At 42.5% G+C, this 20162-nt stretch overlaps 1 protein-coding gene across 4 annotated transcripts in view; it reads left to right on the forward strand.

Moving 5' to 3' along the window:
• The first annotated feature begins 2727 nt into the window (after window positions 1–2727).
• LEF1 (lymphoid enhancer binding factor 1) overlaps window positions 2728–20162 on the forward strand; it is a 120886-nt gene continuing 103451 nt past the window's right edge. For all 4 annotated transcript variants that reach the window (XM_043570932.1, XM_043570924.1, XM_043570946.1 and 1 more), the window contains exons 1-3: window positions 2728–4174; window positions 6616–6682; window positions 8108–8241. In XM_043570932.1, the coding sequence (XP_043426867.1) occupies window positions 3959–4174; window positions 6616–6682; window positions 8108–8241 (417 nt within the window). In that variant the 5' untranslated portion in view covers window positions 2728–3958. The remainder of the gene's footprint in view (window positions 4175–6615; window positions 6683–8107; window positions 8242–20162) is intronic.

Consider the following 20162-nt stretch of genomic DNA (forward strand, 5'->3'; position numbering starts at 1 on the left):
CCCGCCTCTACATCCGAGGGAAGGGGGCGGCGGGCGGCGGTGTTTCTCCCGCGCCGCACCCACCACATCCCGGACTGTGCACCCAAAGCGGCGGCTTGCATATGTAATAGCAGCCCCCACACGAATTAGAAAAGACCTCCCGGCGACAGAAATGCCTTTGCCTGCAACATCACCGAACCTGTTAGAGGAGAAGGAACTTCTTGCCGGGGTTACTGCACCCCTCCTGAGTGCCCCTGCTTTCCAACCCCCATCCACCCGCCCCAGGAGAGACAGACTTCACGTGGAGATGTCAACCTCCTTCTCAGACAAAGCTTCACATATACTTGGGTGAATGTTTTCTGGTAAAGCCCCCTTTAAGTACAGCCCGTCTCAAGATTAATTAGCAACAACGCTAGGGACAGTCAACACCCGCACGCCTCGGGGAGGACAAACAGCCACGTAAACAGAGCAAAGCGCTCGGTGATTTCGTTAGAAACAATGTTTCCATAGGAGAGGGTTACCGAAAAGTACCAAACACAGCCACCTACCCTCGGCCCTTCAAGTAAACAGTTCCCACAAGTTATTATTCCCCAAATCCCCGTCTTCTCGAGCTTCTAATCCCCAGGACACCTGAACGGGATCTCCAAATGACTCCGGGAGTCCAGATAATTAACATGTAGGAGAAAATGGGATTCGAATTAGTTGTAACACTTAAACAGGGAGATGTAGGAGTTGCCATTTAATATCTTTTCGGCTTCCAGAAAATATCCTCTGGCCATTCTGTGTGCTGACCCCCCCCCCCTCAACATTTTGATGCAAAGGAACCTCTCTACTCTGGCTACTTTAGTGAAACTTGCATTTCCCAGTTCTTTTCCTATCAGCCAAATTGGCACATTTGTGGGAGAACTTTTGACTTTGCTTTCCCATATTTCTTTTAGAACAGAAGGTATTAATGTCATACCTACATGTTTACAGCCCTAGTACTTTGCACTCACATTGGTACATAACTTCAAGACAAGTTCATTACTGCCACCAATTTAAAAAATGGGTTTCTTGCCAATCTTTTCAGTATTATCTTACAGACACATTTTAACAGAATATTCTTTTTGTTTTTCTTCTCTAAGGCTTTGCATTGTCAGCATCTAAAGTGTATTTAATGCTTTACTCTTCCTGGCTCCCATCACCAGCCCCTTAATTTTGCCCCAATCCCTGCGGATAGAATATGTGTGACAACTGACAGTGCTGTATGTGACCAACTGAACCCTTTAAATGATAGTTTTAAAAAATTGCTTCCTAGTAAATTCCCATCCCTAGGAAGTAGTTAGCAGTAGGCAAAGTTTTAAGTGCTCATTTTGAGCACTGTTAAGGTCTTTACTTATATAATGTCCAGCAGCTTGCAATTCCCCCCCCCCCCCCGGGGAAAAGAGGGATCCTTGCATGACTGTGTCCTATAAAATAGAGCTAACGTCTGATTCTGTAGTGTTTTCCTTATTTTCAATTTAAGGTAGATGGAGACACATTTCTCCCTGCTTCTTGTTTACTGTTCTGAGGTTTTACAGATGGCTAGTGTATTGGGTATAATAATTTTGCCTGGATTTTTAACTGAGGGGGTTTGAGAGCCAAGGAACAAAATGTAACATGTTTTCAAACTTCAGCTTCACTTATACTGTAACTTTCACAAAGCATCTCCTTAAAAGTTCTGTCCTTGTACAAAATGCATCAAAGAGATGGTGGAGGTTGGGGAATTTTTGAGGTCGGATTCGGATTTGCATCTTCAAGGGTCTCTTTGAGTGCACAGTCCGAGGTGCCAGAGACTGCCCGGTCCTCCCTCCCTCTACTGGCATCGCACTCCTGGGTCCTTTTGCCTTCTCTCTCCCTCCTTGGGTTGTTTTTTCATTCTCTGTTTGGTTCCCATACACTGTGGTGTGTATCTCCTAAATTCCACGAGAAACCTAGCACAACTTTCTCTGTACATCCCATGGTGAGGATGTACTGAAAGAGATCTTGTTTTAAAAGGCGGTAATTAAGATCCAGTCTTCAGTTTTTTTTCTTCTGTGTCCTATTTTTCTCGGTAAGCCTGGAGATTTAATTTTTGCTAGCATGCGTTCTCTTGTCCTTTGACATTATATTTTCGGAAAGCCACAACTCTCTTCCTTGTCCTTCTTGTTTCCGTTCTCTTAGTTGAGCAATGTCTGTTATATTTCCCCCTTTTCCTTCTCTCTGTCCCCAATTCCCGCCTCATCCGCCCAGTCAGAGCATCTATCAATGTGGTGTCGATCACAGCTGCGGCGGCTTCTCTTTCATCTTCGTAGCCCTGCCAAAGGGAGGGAGGGAGAGAGAGGGAGGCGGGAAAGAGGGTGGGGGGAGAGACTTGCAGAGGAAGGTCGGGGTTGGGGGGGTGTGGGACAAGAGAGGGGATACTTAGATGTTGAAGTTAAACCTTCCCAGCAGAATTTCTTGTCAATTTCACGCGGGCAAAGGGTGCTTCTTCGTGGGTTACAGGAAGCGCTGGGTCCTTCCTTCTCTCAGCAAGTTGCCTGATTCTTTCCTCTAGGCGCGCGCACGCGCGCGCGCACACACACACACACACACACACACACACACAGCACTAGGACTCGTCCTACAGGCTCTGGGAAAAGAAAAAAAAGTCCTCAATCACCACCTCCTTCTCGCCGTTCTCCCCCCCCCCCCCCAGCGGGCGGCCGAGGAGAGCTGGAGGCGGGGGAGGGGAGGGGGAGGAGAAGCGACGCAAGTGGGTAGCTTTTCAGCGCCAGCCAGGCGCGGGAGGAGGAGAAGCAGTGGGGAGGCGCAGCCGCTCACCTGCGGGGCAGGGTGCGGAGGAGGGACCCGGGTTGAGCACTCTCGGTCCGAGGAGCCTGGACGCACCCGGAGCCTCGAACGCGGCCAAGCTCAGGGCAACCCCCCCCCTTCGGCCAGGCGAACCCGAAGGTGCAGCTCTTTGCTTTGACAGAGCGGCCCGGCGGAGGCGTGGAGAGCGGCGAGCGAGAGCGCCAGACTGAGAAACTCGAGCCGGGAACAAAGAGGGGTCGGGCTGTGTGTGTGTGTGTCGGCTCGAGCTCCACGCAGAAGCATATGGGTCCGAGGCCCCTGCTGTGACTCCCCGAGACCCCGCCGTACCCTCCACTGCCGACTCCCAGCGCTCGCCCGCACAAACTTTATTCTTGGCAAACTTCTTCTCTTTCTCTTCCTTCCTCCTCCCCCTCCACCACCTCCTCCTCCTCCTCCTCCTCCTCCACCTCCTCCTCCTTCCTCCTCCTCCTCCAGCAGATTAAATGCGCCTGGAGAAGGAAAACCGAAGCGAAAGGGAAGGAAATAAGAAGCTCTAAAACGGACATCTCCAACCCGGGTGGCTCTTTAATTTTTTTTATCCTCCAGGAAGTGGACTTTTCGTTATCTTCTGATTCTCCTTGTACCTTCTCTGCTGAGGCAAACGGAGTCTTTTTGCCCAGCTTGCCTCCTTTCTCGGAAAACAAACTCCCAAATTGGCAACCGGGGAAGCTAGGGTGGAGAGGTTTGCGTAGAGACGCGCCGACGGACCCTCCTCTGCACTTGGGAGAGTCGTGCTTCCACCGGAACCGGCGTCCTCCGCGCGCAGACCCTGGAGACGCTGGGGGCGTGGGGTGGCCCCCGGGGCAGCCTAGCCTAGCACGCGCCACGCAGCGCAGACGCCCCCAGAGGCGCCGGCTGTAGCGGCCTTAAGCAGCCCCGTGCCCTTCGGCCTCGAGGGCGGGCGCAGGCGCCGGTCTCCGCGGAGCGGGAAGGCGCGGGCGGCCGCCGGGGCTCGGGCACCGCCGCAGCTGCTCCGGCCGCGGGCTGCCGGCCCCATTTCCGCCCGCTCTTCGCCCTCACGCATCCTTCCAGATCTCCTTTTTCTCCTTCCTCTTTCGTTGATTCCCTGTCTTTCCTGCTGTCGCCTCGGGTGCTCCTCCAGCGGAGCGGAGATTACCGAGTGGTCGGGATGCCCCAACTCTCCGGGGCCGGCGGCGGCGGCGGCGGGGGAGACCCGGAACTCTGCGCCACCGACGAGATGATCCCCTTCAAGGATGAGGGCGATCCTCAGAAGGAGAAAATCTTCGCCGAGATCAGTCACCCCGAAGAGGAAGGCGACTTAGCCGACATCAAGTCCTCCTTGGTTAATGAGTCTGAAATCATCCCGGCCAGCAACGGACACGAGGTGAGCGGGCCGCTGCCCTAAGGTCCGAGAGGCGTGGCGGGTCCCGGGGAAAATTAGGAGGGACGGAGATTCTGGGAGCGTCGACTGATGGGTCCCGAGTAGGTCCTCCGTTTGCTGGGGTGGGGGCTTGGGGGGGGGGGGGGTTGGATGGGCCTCCCGGCCAACATTCTTCGTGTGTGTGGGTGTCGGTGGGAGGTGGAGAAGTGCAGCGAAGGTTACTCCAAGTGGGTCAGTTCTGAGGTTCGATGACTGAATTGTTGGTTTGTGGGCAGCAGAAGCCGCCCTTAACCCCTAACGTCTTGCGTGCGGACTTTTTAGTGGGGTTGCGAGGGTGCGATGCATTAAAGCGAGGATGTCTGAACATCGCTGAGAAGTTCTTCCGTAGGACGGAAAATAAAGTGCACCCGCTATCTCTCTCGGTAGATGTCTGCAGAAGTGCGTTAAACCACCAAAGGCTTAGGTAGAGACGAGCAGAGCCGCTGTCAGAAAGGAAGGGGAGGCGGGCGTGGGCCGAGGACAGGCGGGGCGGTCCCAACCGCCGCGAAGCGGGGCTCGCGCGGAGCCGGCCGGCCCAGGGGGCGCGCGCCTGGGTTTCTGCGGCTGCCGGAGTCCCAGCGCCCAGGCCGGCTGCAGGGAGCCGTGGGCGCACCGAGCCCAGCCACCACAGGGCGGGAAGCCTCCCAGTGCCGCCGCCAACACTGCTTTTCTCCAACCCCGGTCACTTAAAGTAAAAAAGCGCTTATATTTGGGGTAGTTTGGGGCCTGGATCAGGCCTTAAATCTATGCAGAAAAAAAGGAGAAAGTCGCGATGTGGCGGAAGCCAGGGCACCCACACAGGGAAGGGTGAAAAGCGCTTTATCTGATCTCCTGGCCCGCTGCGGGCGATAGCGCAGGTAACCCAAGTAGAGTAAATACAGACACGTGCGTGCCGGCAAGAGAAAGCCGCAAGCGGGACGGCGCGGAAGGGCTATTTCAGGCGGCGGGGAGTTTCAGAAGGGGGGGGGGTTGGTGGGCGGATGGACCCTGATACCCGACACTCCACTGGCCACCCTCTTTTAACAACTGGGAAACGCTTTGGAGGAAATCCGGTAGAAAAGTCCTAACACTCAAATGATTTCACCAACGCTTTTTCCCTCCAAAGAAACTTAGAGGGTATACCCTTTTCCCTTAAATGGCATCCTTCTGCCCCCAAAAAGAAAGCGTGTGGTTTTGGGGGCGGGGACATTTTTGGTTTTAAACAACACGATTAAGAACACTTCAGAGTTACCTTCTGTATCCCAATGGCAGGGGTGAGTATGCATTTGGAAGGCTGGGGGCCTGGGTTCTTAGGAGCACACAAAGGTGTTCGTTATCCTCGAATCTTTCATTCCAACATGCCAATTTGAGGGGGGGGGGCGGTCAGGAAGGGAGCTAGGGTACACCCAACCCCACTTAAAAGGTTTGTGACTATGTATTGGGGGTAGAAGATTACCGGGAGGACATATGGCCAAGGAACCAAGTAACGTCCAAAAAACACTTAGGGGCCAACCTTGTATTTGTAGAACAGTCTCTTTTTTCTTCTCATTTTGCTTGTCCTTCCTTATTCCATGAATAAATTTGCCACCCGCTTCACATACTGGGTTTCTGCTCTGGAAAGAAGGGCTCTGCAGCTTGAAGCATAGAACCCAGGGATTAGGGCTCTGTTAATCTTTGCTGTGGTGGTAAGTGGGCACGGGGTAGACCAGGGAAGATGGTGAAGGGGTAATACCACTGATTTGCACGTGGTTGAGGCTGGGTGGATGGTGGTTACCAGAATTGATATTAGCTGGGCTACCTTTTAGATATTTATAACCCAACTCTCAAATTTTCCTCCCTTTAACCACAGAAATAGTTCACTTTTTTTCTTGTCGGCTTGCACTCAGCCTGCCATGGTAGGTTATAAGGAGTGGGGGGCTCCTGCTGGGACTTGCTTGGGACAAGTTGCCTTAAGACCTCCATCTGTGAGTGCATAGTTTCTATTTAAAATGTACTTTTAGTTGTAAAATGATATTTCAGCCCGATTTTAATCAGTACTGATTGAAGTGAACTGTGGTTAAGGAAGCTATCAGAAGGATGAACCCCATTAAGCCCCAACTCCTATCATATCAGGTGTCCAAGTAGCCTTGATGCATTGTAGCAATCAGACAACCGTGTGGGTCTTTCCCAGATTTAGTATATTATTGTTTTTATCATTCTTTGTACTTTCTAGTCCTGGGTAGATAATAGTCACCGAAAAATTTGTGTTGGAAAGAAAAAGCAAAAGATTTCCCCGTTCTCAACCCTAGCCTATCCTTCTTAGATTGGTAAAATGGGTACATTGACTTGCACCCAGTCCTCGTCCTTTGAATGACCAGTGGACACACACTTACTACAAACTCTAAGTTGATTTTCTCTTTTGGGGGCATGGGGGTTCTTGCTGTTAGGTGGCCAGACAAGCACAAACCTCTCAGGAGTCCTACCACGACAAGGCCAGAGAACACCCTGATGACGGTAAGACACTAATTCTGCTTCTCCCAAATTTATAATCTCACGTGCAATTTGTGAATATAGGTGTATCGGATGTGATGTGACTGTGCTATTTTAATAAAATAACACTTTTAACAAAATGGGAAAGAAAATCCAGTGAACTTACTGCCTATGTCTAATGTATATTTACATAATTTTAAAACTGTCTTGAATGAGTTAGGGGCCTTTGGATTTTAGTTGGCTTCCAGACTATGTGGAAGAGGAAATGTCTATAATAAGTTTTCCTCTTTTCCTTATTTTAGCCAAAGTTCTAATTGGCTTATTTTTTTCTGCATTGTTATAGAGTGACAGTCTACACCAATTTATTTTCCAACAAGAAATAGTTTCAAATGGATTTTCCTTTGTAAAATTGCTATTTCTTATTACAGTGAGAGGGCAGGCAGTGAATGCACGGACTGAATATGGCCCAGTAAATCGAATCTAACTTGTAAAAATATAAAACTTTATTCTTAAAATTAGGAACTTTGCATATGGAACATGTTAGACTTTCTCCCCATTTCTAATTCTTGCTCAAAAATTTAAAAATTGCATATATTTTTTAGATTTAAGGAGAGCTCCCTGTGACTTTAAAATAATCTGTAGGGTTTTCATTTCGAATAGTCTGCATTTCTGTTCTCCAGTTTACTTACAGTCAGCCTGACCAGAATGAAGTGTTCATGCATACAATATGTCAGCCAGGAGGAGAAGGGAAGAGAACTGTAATATCACACTTTCTTCTGAGCTACAAAGTAGTTATACAGATTAAAGAGAAGAAATGTATATAGTAAACACACACAGATTTCTTTGGCAGAATGGTGTAGTACATAAAATTAAGTCTCCTGGAGTTAATCCTTTATAAATTTGATTAGTTGTCCATGTACTAGACACAACTCTTTCTCTTGATAAAATCTAGAAATTTTCTAGAAATCTACAATCAGGGGTAGAGTTTTTGAGTTTGCCGATAAGGTGGAGCATAACTTCAGGTGTATAAATGTGTGTGTGTGTGTGTGTGTGTGTGTGTGTGTGTGTGTAGCCAGATGGCCTTATATGTTTATAATATAGCTTTAGATTTGTGTGTGTTTTTCCCTGTGCCTATATTTCTTGGTCCAGTTTGTTAGTTTTAGAGCAAATTAAGTAAGATGAATAACACTTATTTTTGTAAAAACACCCATCAGTAGTGGAAGTAAATTGAACCACATGTTTTTAAAACATCTGTTTTGCTGCTAAGTCATTTAAGAGAATAAATACTGTCAATCTAAAATAGAGCATAATAATCCAGTTACAGTATTTTGTAAACAAGTCTTTTGTATAAGGTCTGATTTGTCATAGCACTATTAGATTTTCAGATGAAAATACAGTGATATAAAAAGGAAATCAATGCATCATTGATTGTTATTTGAATTCTCTCAGGAAAGCATCCAGATGGAGGCCTCTACAACAAGGGACCCTCCTACTCAAGTTATTCTGGGTACATAATGATGCCAAATATGAATAATGACCCATACATGTCAAATGGATCTCTTTCTCCACCCATCCCAAGAACAGTGAGTAACATGCTGATGTTGCAAATTATTTTCAGAAGTGGAAGTTAATTTGTATGTTAGCAAAATGTTTGTTTTTTAAAACACTTTAGAAATACTCTCATTATATGTGACTGGTCATTACTAAATAAGACCTGCTGTGAAGAATGGCTGCCTTGAAAGAGTACTTACTACCTTTGATGTCTTGCTTTTGGAATTTTAGCTTTTGGCTTATTGGTTAAGATTAATAAATAACAGAGCTCCAGTTATCATGAAATCAAGTAAAGCTAAGTCAACAAATTCATGATTTTATGAGTATTGTGCTTTTTATGCTGATGACAGGAGAAAATTGATTTAATTTTTCAATTAACTAAGTACTGTATAGTTTTCACTGCCCATAAACCATCTAGAATCAGAACTACTTTAGCTCATTTGTAGTTGAACATTTAGAATGTTACTTCAGCTTTTAAAACAGTGTTTCGTTTTATTGTATTACCCTTTGTTTTTTAACAAATCAGTTGGGGGTCAGGTGGGGATGAGGTATTTTTACTCTATTGTCAGTTGTTGAGACAGTATCATTTGAAGATAATCCTAATGAAAATTGTTCTTTTTATCTCATGGCTCACTTAACTTTTCAAGTTCTAAAAAATGCAGTGGCATTATAACTACATTGTGCAAATGTTTAACACTGTGAAGAATCTCAGATACATTATTTGATGCTATTTTTCTTTGTTGGGAAGCGAAAACCTCCTTTATACAGTAGGAAAACACCTAAAGGGTAACTTGTATAGTATGTGAATGTGAAATGTACTGGTGACTGGAGTTCTCCCAGAGAATAGTCCCTTCTGTGGTAGTGATGGATTTTCACTGATCCATCAGTGTATTTACCCTATTTCAGACTTATTCTCCCTCTGCCACCTAAGCCCCAGTGAAGAACATGTATGTGTGGGTCTTGGGGATTAGGGGTTTAGTCTGTTCCTCCAGGGAGAGAAATCCAGGATTGTGAAAATGGAACCTATGGTCTTTGCCTTATTAGTCCAGTGCTTCCACTAAGTGGGGGGAAAAAAAAATCACAGACATCTGGGGAAAGTACTGGTATTAATACCTCTGGGATCTAGAAGATTCAGCAAAGGAGCAGAGAGAAGAATCAATTGTGAACAAATAAGAGTATTTGTGATTATTTGTAGTCTTTGATTGTTAGAACGAGAGGTACATGAGATATGTGTGGGCACTGTGATTTAGAAGTTAATGTAATTATTTTTCCATAAATTTCCAAAAGATATTTGAACTTTCAAGTAGGGTATAAGATATTTCTAATTTTCATGTAGCAGCTAAAATGGTGATCTTGGCAAACTTGTGATGGTTGTAATATGAAATAGAGTTTTCACATTTTATTTTAAAAGGCTTTTCAAATATTTGATGATAGAGATGTCTGTGTGATACATACGAATCTCCTGACTAAAAAGTATATTAACTAATAACTAATTAAGCAAATACAGTTTAATATTTAGAGACCACCCCAAGTATAAATGCTTCTGAGTTTTAAAATTTGTAGGTGACTTTATATTTGTTGAACTAAATATGCAGACATCTCAGATAGTTCTTTTATCGTTGGGCTATTTTATTTTGTTGGGGTTTTTTTTGGATGGTAAGGAGGAGAATATGTTTTAGATAAGGGATAATTGAAGATTTCTGTTGAAAGTCTTTTTAGAACAACAAATAATCTTTCTGACAAATCTAAATTATAGTCTCTGCACTGGTAACAATAGAAGATAACCCCTAAAACAATCTTACACTTTTCAGCTGTAAACACAATTAATGCTTAATAAGTATTTGTGGGATTTATTCTTTAGTTCAGCCACTTCTCCTTTCAAAACGATAATTGTTAAAAGTCAATATAATAAAAATCTGATACGGATAAATTATCCCTAAGCATATTGAAAATTAAGCTTCTTTTCTTTAAATTAGCACTTTCTGCTTTAGGTCTCCAGCACGCACCCCCACCCCCCACCCCCGCCAATACTAATAATTTTGAAATTCTGATAGAAGGTATTTATTGTTAGTATACGTATTAAAATTTTGAGGTCAGTGAGTTGAACAGTCATTCATTGTTTAGGAAAGATTTGTGGCCAGAATAAATGTTGGTGGGTGTAGATTGGAGGAAAGGGGTGTGGTTAGGAAACAGTTACCTTACCTTGTTACCTGCTGTTTTGGTGTATTCTGTTATATTTTAGGACCTGTTTATTTTAGGCACATTTTGTTGCAATATTCTGCAGTTTGCACAATTATAGAAGCTTTTCAGTTTTAGCCACAAGGCTATGTCCATTTTTTTTTTTTAAGGGTAGTTGCAGTCTTCGGTTTTTAATACCTAGCAGCTGTTTTTAATGTGTCTGAGATCCAAAACACTTTAACCGGAAAGCAGCCTCTCTTATTCACCCCTAACCGTGCTTTCTGCCGTCTTGCTCTTTAACTCTCTCCTTAGCAGGACTTAGTGTTTGTGTAACTGACATTCTCAGTGATAAGTTTTCATCTAGGGTGTCCGGAGCTGGGTGACCATTTGTGTTTGAGCTGAAGGTGGGGGTAGCCCCAAGGAATCCTCGTTACTTGCATTTGCATTACAAACAACTGCTTGTTTACGGGCATCTGCTGCCCGCAGGTGTTAGGACTAGAAAAACATCTGGGGGTGGGGGAGGGCCCTGACCGCCCCTTCCTCACACAGAATCTTCCCTTTTATAGGAACCTGCACATATCCAGAGATTATCAGCTAAGGCCAATTGGCACGCACAGATGTGTTTCTGTTGATAGCTCATTTTAACAATTCTATATGCGTTTTACTCCTTTTTAGACAAATACTGACATACAGATGCTTACACAGCTTTTACCTGTGGCCTAAGTACAGTATTACCTACTCAAGAGAACCACCTTTGCCAATCCAGCTTTTTTCCTTCTGAAGGGAAGTTTTAACTGGCTAGTTACATGTTTCAGAACTGGAATTCTTAGAGGTGTGTTTATATCAGAAATATTATGAATGAGTATCTCAAAGAATTTTAAATGCGAATTCTCAATGCAAATAAATCAGGCCTAATAAGAAAACACCTGTAATAATAACAACACATTTGGTGTCAGTTCTTAAAGCACAGTAAACCTTGGCTTGAGTTGGTCGTTTTCATAGAGAGTAAGAAGATGCTGAAGCTTGTTAAATATTTCAGAACAAGGACCCTAGAGAATTTATTAAAAGCATACTCCCAAGCCTTTTTTTTTTCTGTGAGTCTTATTTATGGCAGTCCCTCTAGGCCAATGGTAAAGTATTAAAAGAAAAAAATACTTTGTTACCTCCTTTGGGTCCTGGCGCTTGCGTGCCTGAATACCCTGAATACCATGTGAGCAGGGGGTTTGGCTGGCTTCAACATAGTGAAAGTTCCCTTTGGCATAATGTACTGTGGTTATTAATCTTAGGTGTCAGACTTACATTTGTCCCATAGGCTACCCAAGTTTTTAACACCTCTGAAGAGAAGCATCTCATTTCTCTTCAGATGCATGGGAGGGAAAAGCAGCAGACGTCTTGCGGGGAGCTACAGCAAATGTTACAGCTGGGTCGTAGGACCCACCGACCTACCGCAGTAACACCTGGTCAGCACCGTGCTGCTGACTTCATTGTTTCTTTGTGCTCACACAGGATGGAATTTTAGGTGGGAAAAGAAGATGTTTATGTTTGCATTTCATCTTTCCTTTTTTTCTTATTTTTAGTAGACATTGCTATTAAAATGTTCAGGGGATCTTTTTTCATTAGTTTGAGCATCTCCGTTCTATTGTATGTTGTTTTTTTTTTTTTTTTTTTTTTTACCTTAAGAGAAACATCATTTTGATTTCTGATGAACAGAATATAATAGGTATCTATTATGACTTTGTGATAACCTACCCCCATGTTTGTATTTGCTCACAAACAGCTTAAAATTGATTTTCGTCATTGCTACATCTTGAATTAGGAACTAGGTAAGCTTATGCTTATCTGTAAGCTTACACTTATACCACTGTGCATTGCTGAATAGCTTTGAAAATACAGAAGTAATAATTCAAGAGTGGAGGGAGACTGTGGCTTATATTTTGAGCAAGGTTTTTAAGGTGGGGTGTCTTCACTTTACAAGAAGCTACTTAATTTGATTTAGTGAGAAATTATTTTAAATTTTCTAAGTTGCATACTTTCCGAAGCTAAGTACATTAAATTTGCCTCTTTACCTGAAGTGCAGGAGAATTTAAGTTTTAGAAGATGGGTTCTAAAACTGAGGGTTGATGGGGGGTGGGAGGGAGGAGAGGGTGGGTGATGGGTATTGAGGAGGGCACCTTTTGGGATGAGCACTGGGTGTTGTATGGAAACCAATTTGTCAATAAATTTCAGAAAAAAAAAAAAGCTGAAAAAAAAAAAAAAAAAAAGAAGATGGGTTCTATCTCAAATTTGAATGTGTGTATCAGGAGAATGTGTGGGGAAATTCCCCAGAGCCCTCAAACTCTTCTAGTTCATTCATTTGATACATTTTTAATTGTAATGCTACAAAGCAGGGAAGGATCTTAGTCTGAATAATTGGAAGCTGATGCGACACCTTACTCCCCCGCAACTACCATTCATGTATCTGAGCTATCTCAGGACCAAATGGTTTGCTTATTCAAGCGTTCCAGGGAGCCATACTACCTACATCTGACCCTCCAGTAGCTAATACCGTACTTGCATCACTCGTGCAGCCGAAGTGTGATCTTTATTCAGCTATATTTTTTTCAAAATGAATAGAAATTTCTTGTTTGTTCATAAAAATAAGAGAACAACCCAATTTCACTAAAACTAAAGACCATTGAGCCATCCTGCAGAAAATCTTGCTCTTGGAAGTACCTCTTCTCCTGCCCCCACACAGGTCCTGAAGTTGCTCTCATCAACCCCATTATTTTGATTCAGTCTATCTTGTGGTTGGAGACTTATGTACGATTTACCAGGACCGAGATTGGACCTCACAATGGGGTTCAACTGGACTTGAATTTGTAGCCTCGCAAGTATTCTTTCATAACATCAGTCGAGAAAATTTTGTAGCTTTTTGAGTCCTGTTGTGTTGTTTTTGCTGTTTTAAACTAATCCTATCAGTTCTTTAGGCAGAACCATTCTTGGTTTATATGACTGACATTTCTTTAGGCAGTAGATCATTCCATAACTCTCTGACCCCATTGTTCCTCATTTATGTATTATAGACATGATTGGAATTTTATAAAACTGGTTTCCCTTTGATTTCAAAATAGATAAGCCAGCACTGTCCGTGGGTTAGCAGAAAAGCACATATGTTTTATTCCCTGGCAAAAGTAAAGTTCAGCATTATATAGGTGCTGCTATCATGGGAGTAAAGGTTTTTTAAAAAGAAGATATTCATTTAAAACTTGTGTGTCTTGAATATTATTAAGTGGTTATGCCAGAGAGTGTATAGAAAGCTAATAACTGTAGCAGTCAAGAGACTTCGTACTGCTTTGTACTGTCCTGACAGGTCCTTACTCATTTGGAAAAGGCAGCCACTGGACTTTGTTTAAATACTTTTTAAAATATATTTTAGATCATGATGGCTTTTCAATATTAATTATGACCTTATGAAGTCACAGTATAGGAATTGTATACTTTGCTATAAGCTCTTAAGTCATTTTAGGCATGTAAGTGATTCAATCTTTATAAAATTTGAAGAAGTAAAGCCAGAAAATGACCTAGAGACGAACCACAAAGGTTGGGTGGGGCATGGGGGCAGAAAGAGAGGGATATTGAAATACACTGACTTGACAGGAAGAGTGGGCAGTTGAGTAGAGAAGATGGAAAGGAAACAGGCATTGCTCACTCCAGAGATTTTGACGATGTAGCCAGTCTAGCTGGGACTGTTTGCAGACTATTTAAGAGGATGTTCAGGGGATTTTATTTTTTTATTTTTTATTTTTTTAAATTATATTTATTATATTTCTTTGGCCAGTATTTTGTTTTACTTGGATTGTTCAGGGGATTTTAAAATCTCTGTAAGATGATGCCTTTATACACCATACCCACTCAAACTAAACTTGTAAACCTGCTGAAATTAACTACTTGCTATGTGTAGATCACTCACAAAGCTCTCAGGAGTGGTACTTACCAGTCTTCAATCTTTATGGGGAATATTGCAAGGGCATTACAGAGCAAACAAGAGTTTTGCCTACTACCTGTCCCCTTTTTCCCATCTGTAGGAGAAATATGACTGGCAGAGATGTTGCGTCACAGAGAGTCTAGAAATGTGTTTTATTTTTGCAGCTAACCAGGGGCAGGTAGACGCTAAAAAACTTTTAATTGTTGGCCATTGTTTTGAGCTATGTCCACACATAATTCTATATGAAACTTGATGATGGTTTTTCAGAATCAGGCTTTGATCCTCATCATAGTAATTTGTTGTTGATGTTACGTTCACTTTAAGAAAGAGGACTATTGCAATTTTACTTAGCACAGAGGAAGGTTGCATGAGGGGTAGCTGAAGGGAAGCCTCTATAATCTAGAAGGAGGAGTGGGTCAAGTGGAGCTTTAATTTTCCCTTCATGTTGTCAGCTTCTTAATGAAACAGTTACCAAAGCAAATTTTTAAATGCTGACATACTAATACCTACTTATAAGTCCTTTTTTTCAATCCTGAAAAATTCTGCAGTAAAACCTATCCACTGTTGATGATAGTTGATCAGCTGGTCAATTGATCAAGGACTACTGATGAATTATGAGATAGTTCCATTCAGCCTAGCATTGAATAGACATGTCAGTAGATTTGCTGAATAAAAAATGCACTAGAAATTTTTCATGTATGTTTTTTTTGGATATTTCCAAGTGATCTCTCTTTATCAAACCAAATGCTATGTTAAAAGCAAAAACTGTCCGCTAAATAATCCTTAGTATTTTATTATTTTATCTTTTCTCTGATTTGTTGCATCAGTGAAAAGAGAGAGAGAACCTTAGGCTAGAGTCTTTAATCAGAAAATCAAAGTCTCTCTTTAAAGACTGTTAAGTTTCCAAGTAACTGCTAAAAACAGCCAGCTGGGAGCTTGCTGCAAGAATGAAAAAGAATGGGACTAGACCCTCATATGAGGACTGGTCACAAGAAGTACTTTCTTCCTTAGTTCTAGAAATTTAATTGAAGAAAAAGAGGTGATAGAAACACTTATTTCAAAAGGATAGTTGAGATAGAAATATAATAGTAATAGAAAATCATCTTCAATTATGTTTTAGTATCATATGGTTAATGCAATTTATTTTTATTCCTTCCCAGATAGAACCATTTTTTTTCCCAGTAAAACTTGAGGTATTTACAGGTCTTAAAAATTTTTGTGTGCTCCTTCCAAATATATGTGGCATTATCACAGCGGACTTTTCTAGGCCAATGTGTACTGTAAATTATGTCCTTCTGTGATGTTGAGATGTTGAGAACAACATATTTGAGTCTTGGTTAGGTAGAGCCAGGTAGTTCCCTGTGAAGGCGAACCTGTGGGGAAGACCAGTACTGGGTAAGATGTCAGAGACCTGAGGTCTCGTCCCAAGTCCTTCATTCTTTCCCAAAGCTGTGGGGGGAGGTATTTAACCTCCATCAGCCTTTGTTTCCTCATTTATAAAATGAGAAATTTTAATATTTCTTGCCTGCTTTATGTGGTTGATGTGAAATTTAGGTGGCACAAAGCCTGTAAAAGTACTCGGTTTACTAGCTAAGGGAACAGAGCAGGAGTGTCAGATGGTATCAGCCAGTGCCTGGACCCCCACCTGCTGGGAATGCTGTAGCCACAAGGGGTGTTTGACTGTACCTAGTAAGCTCCTGAGAAAAGGAAGAAGTGTTTGGTTTTTATCATGCCACTGTGCTGACCTGAAATTTGGACACTGAGTGAAAGCCTTACATTCACCTGTAGAAAATTCTTGCGTAGGGGTGCCTGGGTGGCTCAGTTGGTTGAGTGTCTGACTCTTGACTTGGGCTCAGGTCATGATCCCAGGGTTTGTGAGTCAGGGCATTGGGTTCTGTACTGATAGTGCCCAGCCTGCTTGGGATTCTCTGTCTCCTTCTCTCTCTCTCCTCCTCACTCTCTCTCTTTCTCAAAATAAATAAATAAACTTTCGGGAAAAAAAGAACAAAAAAAGAAAAATCTTGCATAAATAAAAATTTTGGGAATTGTCATTACATCCCTTACCAAAGTGGCTTTCTTCTCTTGGGTTCCTTTTTCTCTCTAGTCATGTTAGGAGAGCATGTGATTTTTCTTGTTAGCACCATAGAGAATGAGATGTGTGAAGGAGCAGGTTTCTAAATTTCATATTCATGAAAATCTCATATCCTTCTAATATTTGATATGAAATTGCCAGATAACTCTTAACTCCTTGGATGGAGGTAAGAATATTTTTTGGTTAGGAGACTTTTCCCCTTAATCCTTTAGGAGCCAAGTTTCTTCTCTCCACTGCAAAAATTATATAGAGGAGATCTAAGAGCCATGTGAATGTAGAGGATGACAGGCAAGTTATTTTTTTCCCCTTTGAATTTTCTTCTAACTTAAATCTTTCCAGCTTTCCTGGCACCTAAAAGGATCAGGTCCAAGGGGATGTGTTGGCCCAGCAGCAAGGAGAAATCAGTGATTTTCTAGCCTTGTGGAAAATTCCAGCCTCCATCCTTTTAAGACTTTACTTTTTCTCTAAATAAAACCCAGTGAATGTTAAATATATTTCAACATGGAGTCAGCTTTCTTGGCAAAGAATTCTTCCATTTTTAACGGCAAATATTATATCTCATAATTATGATCACATATCATCTTGGTGCACTGGTTCAGATGACTTGGATCAAGAAAAAGGTACTATAATCTTGTCTCAAGTGTGTTAGACTTAGTCTGTGACTCCAACAGTGAGACTTTTTTAAAGTCTGGAATAAACCCAAAAGTACTGAAGTAAAAAATTATTTACTGCTTACTGCATTGGGCTAACCAGTTTAGCTAACTAGCAAGGTTGGGAAAAGAATTAAGTCTCCCAAATGTTGCTTGAATTAGTGTTTGCTCATTTGTCTGTATACATTAAAATTTTTACATTAAAACTCAAGATTTTTTTTTTTGAAAGGAAAAACACTTACCCTTTTTAAAAAAACGACTACTTTGAGCCAGATGCTGTTCTTTAGTTTAGTCCTGACTGAAAACTGTAGGTGGGTGTTCTGATCCCCATGGAGTTGTGGAGTCAGTGCCCTCCCTTAAGATAGAAAGAGGTGTTTATTTTCTTTGAAAATAGCCACATTTGCCATTCAGAACATAAAACACTTATTAAATGAATCATAATATTGGTTAAAATATAAAATAGAAAAGCAGTTATTACTTTGATTTTATTGGAAATTTCATTAATGCTTCACTATTTTTTATGAAAATAGAATACTTTTATTAAAAAAAGCAGTACATGGTCACTAGAAAAATTAGTAAAATAAGCAAGAGGAATAACAAATATTAAATTCCCAGAATCCCACTGTGTGAGGCAATCACTCTTAAAACTCACTATGTAGCCTTTTAGACCTCTACTGTACCTATGCACATATATAAATATATATTTTATATGTTTATGGCAATGGGAACATAATACACTGTTATGTAATTTGCTTTATTTTCCCACCAATATACAGTATATAATTTTTACATCATTTTTTTTTTAACTTTATTTACCTTGAGAGAGAGAGAGAGCACAAGAGCTGGGGAGGGACAGAGAGATGGAGAGAATCTGAAGCAGGCTCCATGCTGTCTGCAAGGAGCCCAATGTGGGGCTCAGTCCCACAAACTGAACTGTGAGATCCTGACCTGAGCCAAAATCAAGAGTCAAATGCTTAGCCAACTGAGCCGCCCCTAACCGCACCTAACATCATTTTTAATGATTGCCTAATTTATGTAATCAGTCTTGTTGAAGACATCCAGATGAAGTCACATTTTTCCCTGTCTTTGGCAACATTGTGATGAAATGCATATTTTCTTTCTTTTTTATTTTTTTTAATGTTTATTTATTTTTGAGAGAGGGAAAAGGCAGAGCATGAACCGGGGAGGGGCAGAGAGAGGGAGACACAGAATCCAAAGCACGCTCCAGTCTCCGAGCTGTCAGCACAGAGCCCAACATGGGGCTCGAACTCATGAACCCGTGAGATCATGACCTGAGCCAAAGTTGGACTCTTAACTGACTGAGCCACCCAGGGTCCCCAAAGTGCATGTTTTCTAACTAAATCTTTGCACAGATTCGATTTCCTTGAAATGAATTGCTAGAAGCAGAACTGCAGAATTAAAGGCAATGAGTGAATGCACCTTATTTTTAAGTTGGGGTTAACCCAACATTGCAATTTAACCTTAAAAAAACATTTATTTTAAGTCCATATTTAAAAGTATGTATCTGATTATATTCAGGTTTGGTTATGGTTGGTGTTTTGAGGCTGATAATTTTCATGCCTCTTCTGGTTAAGAATGAGTCCAGTGCTAATGAAGAAGTCAGACAGATGGAGAGCAGAGTATCTGTTTGTTAGTTTATATATATATATATACACACATAAATATGTGTGTGTGTGTGTGCATTTAAATTTATTTATTTATTTTTGAGAGAGCAAGCAAGCACAAGCAAGGGGAGGGGCAGAGAGAGAGGTAGATACAGAATCTGAAACAGGTTCCGGGCTCTGAGCTGTCAGCACAGAGCCCAGCGTGGGACTCGAACCCATCACCAACTGTGAGATCATGACCTGAGCCAAAGTCAGTCACTTAACTGACTGAGCCACCCAGGTGCCCCTGTTTATATATACATCTTAATGTTTACATATTTTTGAGAGAGAGCGCGCGAGAGCGAGCATGAGTGGCGAAGGTGCAGAGAGGGGGACAGAGGATCCAAAGTAGGCTCTGCGCTGACAGCAGAGAGACCGACATGAGACTCAAATTCACAAACTGCAAGATCATGACCCGAGCTGGTTAGATGCTCAACCGGCTGAGACACCCAGGTGCCCCCAGTTTATTTATTAATAAGACTGGATTGGCGAATGTGGCTTGGACTATGACATGAATTTGGACTTCCTTTGACTTCCCCAAATTGAACACATCACTGGGCCACAGACTTCCCTAACAGAGGCTGGGAGCTTATCTCCTGTGGAACTTGAGGTGAGAACAAATCCATGGTTGGGCAAGTTGGCCTCAAAAGAGAGAAAAAAGAGTCATCTACCCTTGCTCATTTTCTTTCTCCAAATCACCAGAGAGGAGTAGTCCTGCCTTATGGGAAATGAATGAGGAGATGGGAGAGGAAAAGGCTGCCTTCCTGGGAGCTGCCCAGAGAACACAAGTTCCTACTTTATTGGCCGAGCCAGGGAGTAGGGAAGAAGGGCACAGTAGTTATCCCTTTAGTCATAAGCCTTGATAGACTGATCAGACTGTGGCCCAGAGACAGTAGTGGTAAAAGACACATTCATACGTCGACGGGAGTTGCAGCGGAGTACTGCTGGTGGAGTCCAAAGATCTGGATCCCAGTGCTCTGTTACTGGCACACTGTGTGCTCTTCAGCCAGTGACTTATTTTCTCTGGACCTTGGTTTCTTCACCTATAACATGGATTGCCACCTGTTCTATTTGTAAAAATACACAGTGCTCTGTGTTATTGGTAGTGTTTCTGGGACAGGGACTGACTGCATCTGAATTACTAGTTGGGCGGGAGGGGGGGGGGGTTCTCGTTAAAAAGGCAGATCCTTGGGCCCCTCTGCAGATGTCCTGAACCAGAAGCTGCAGGCAGGTTATGCATATGCACTTTGAACACGTTACTTTATTGATTCTTACCTCAAGTAAGGTTTGGAAAAACACTGACCCACTAGCTGCTTAATAATTTAACTGGGGTTCAGATGACCTAAGTGACCTGCACAGGCCTCGAACCGAGAAAGCAGTAGAGCAACATTGGGCACTTTGGCCC

The sequence above is a fragment of the Prionailurus bengalensis genome, chromosome B1, assembly GCF_016509475.1.
Source record: "Prionailurus bengalensis isolate Pbe53 chromosome B1, Fcat_Pben_1.1_paternal_pri, whole genome shotgun sequence".
NCBI classification, from domain to species: domain Eukaryota; kingdom Metazoa; phylum Chordata; class Mammalia; order Carnivora; family Felidae; genus Prionailurus; species Prionailurus bengalensis.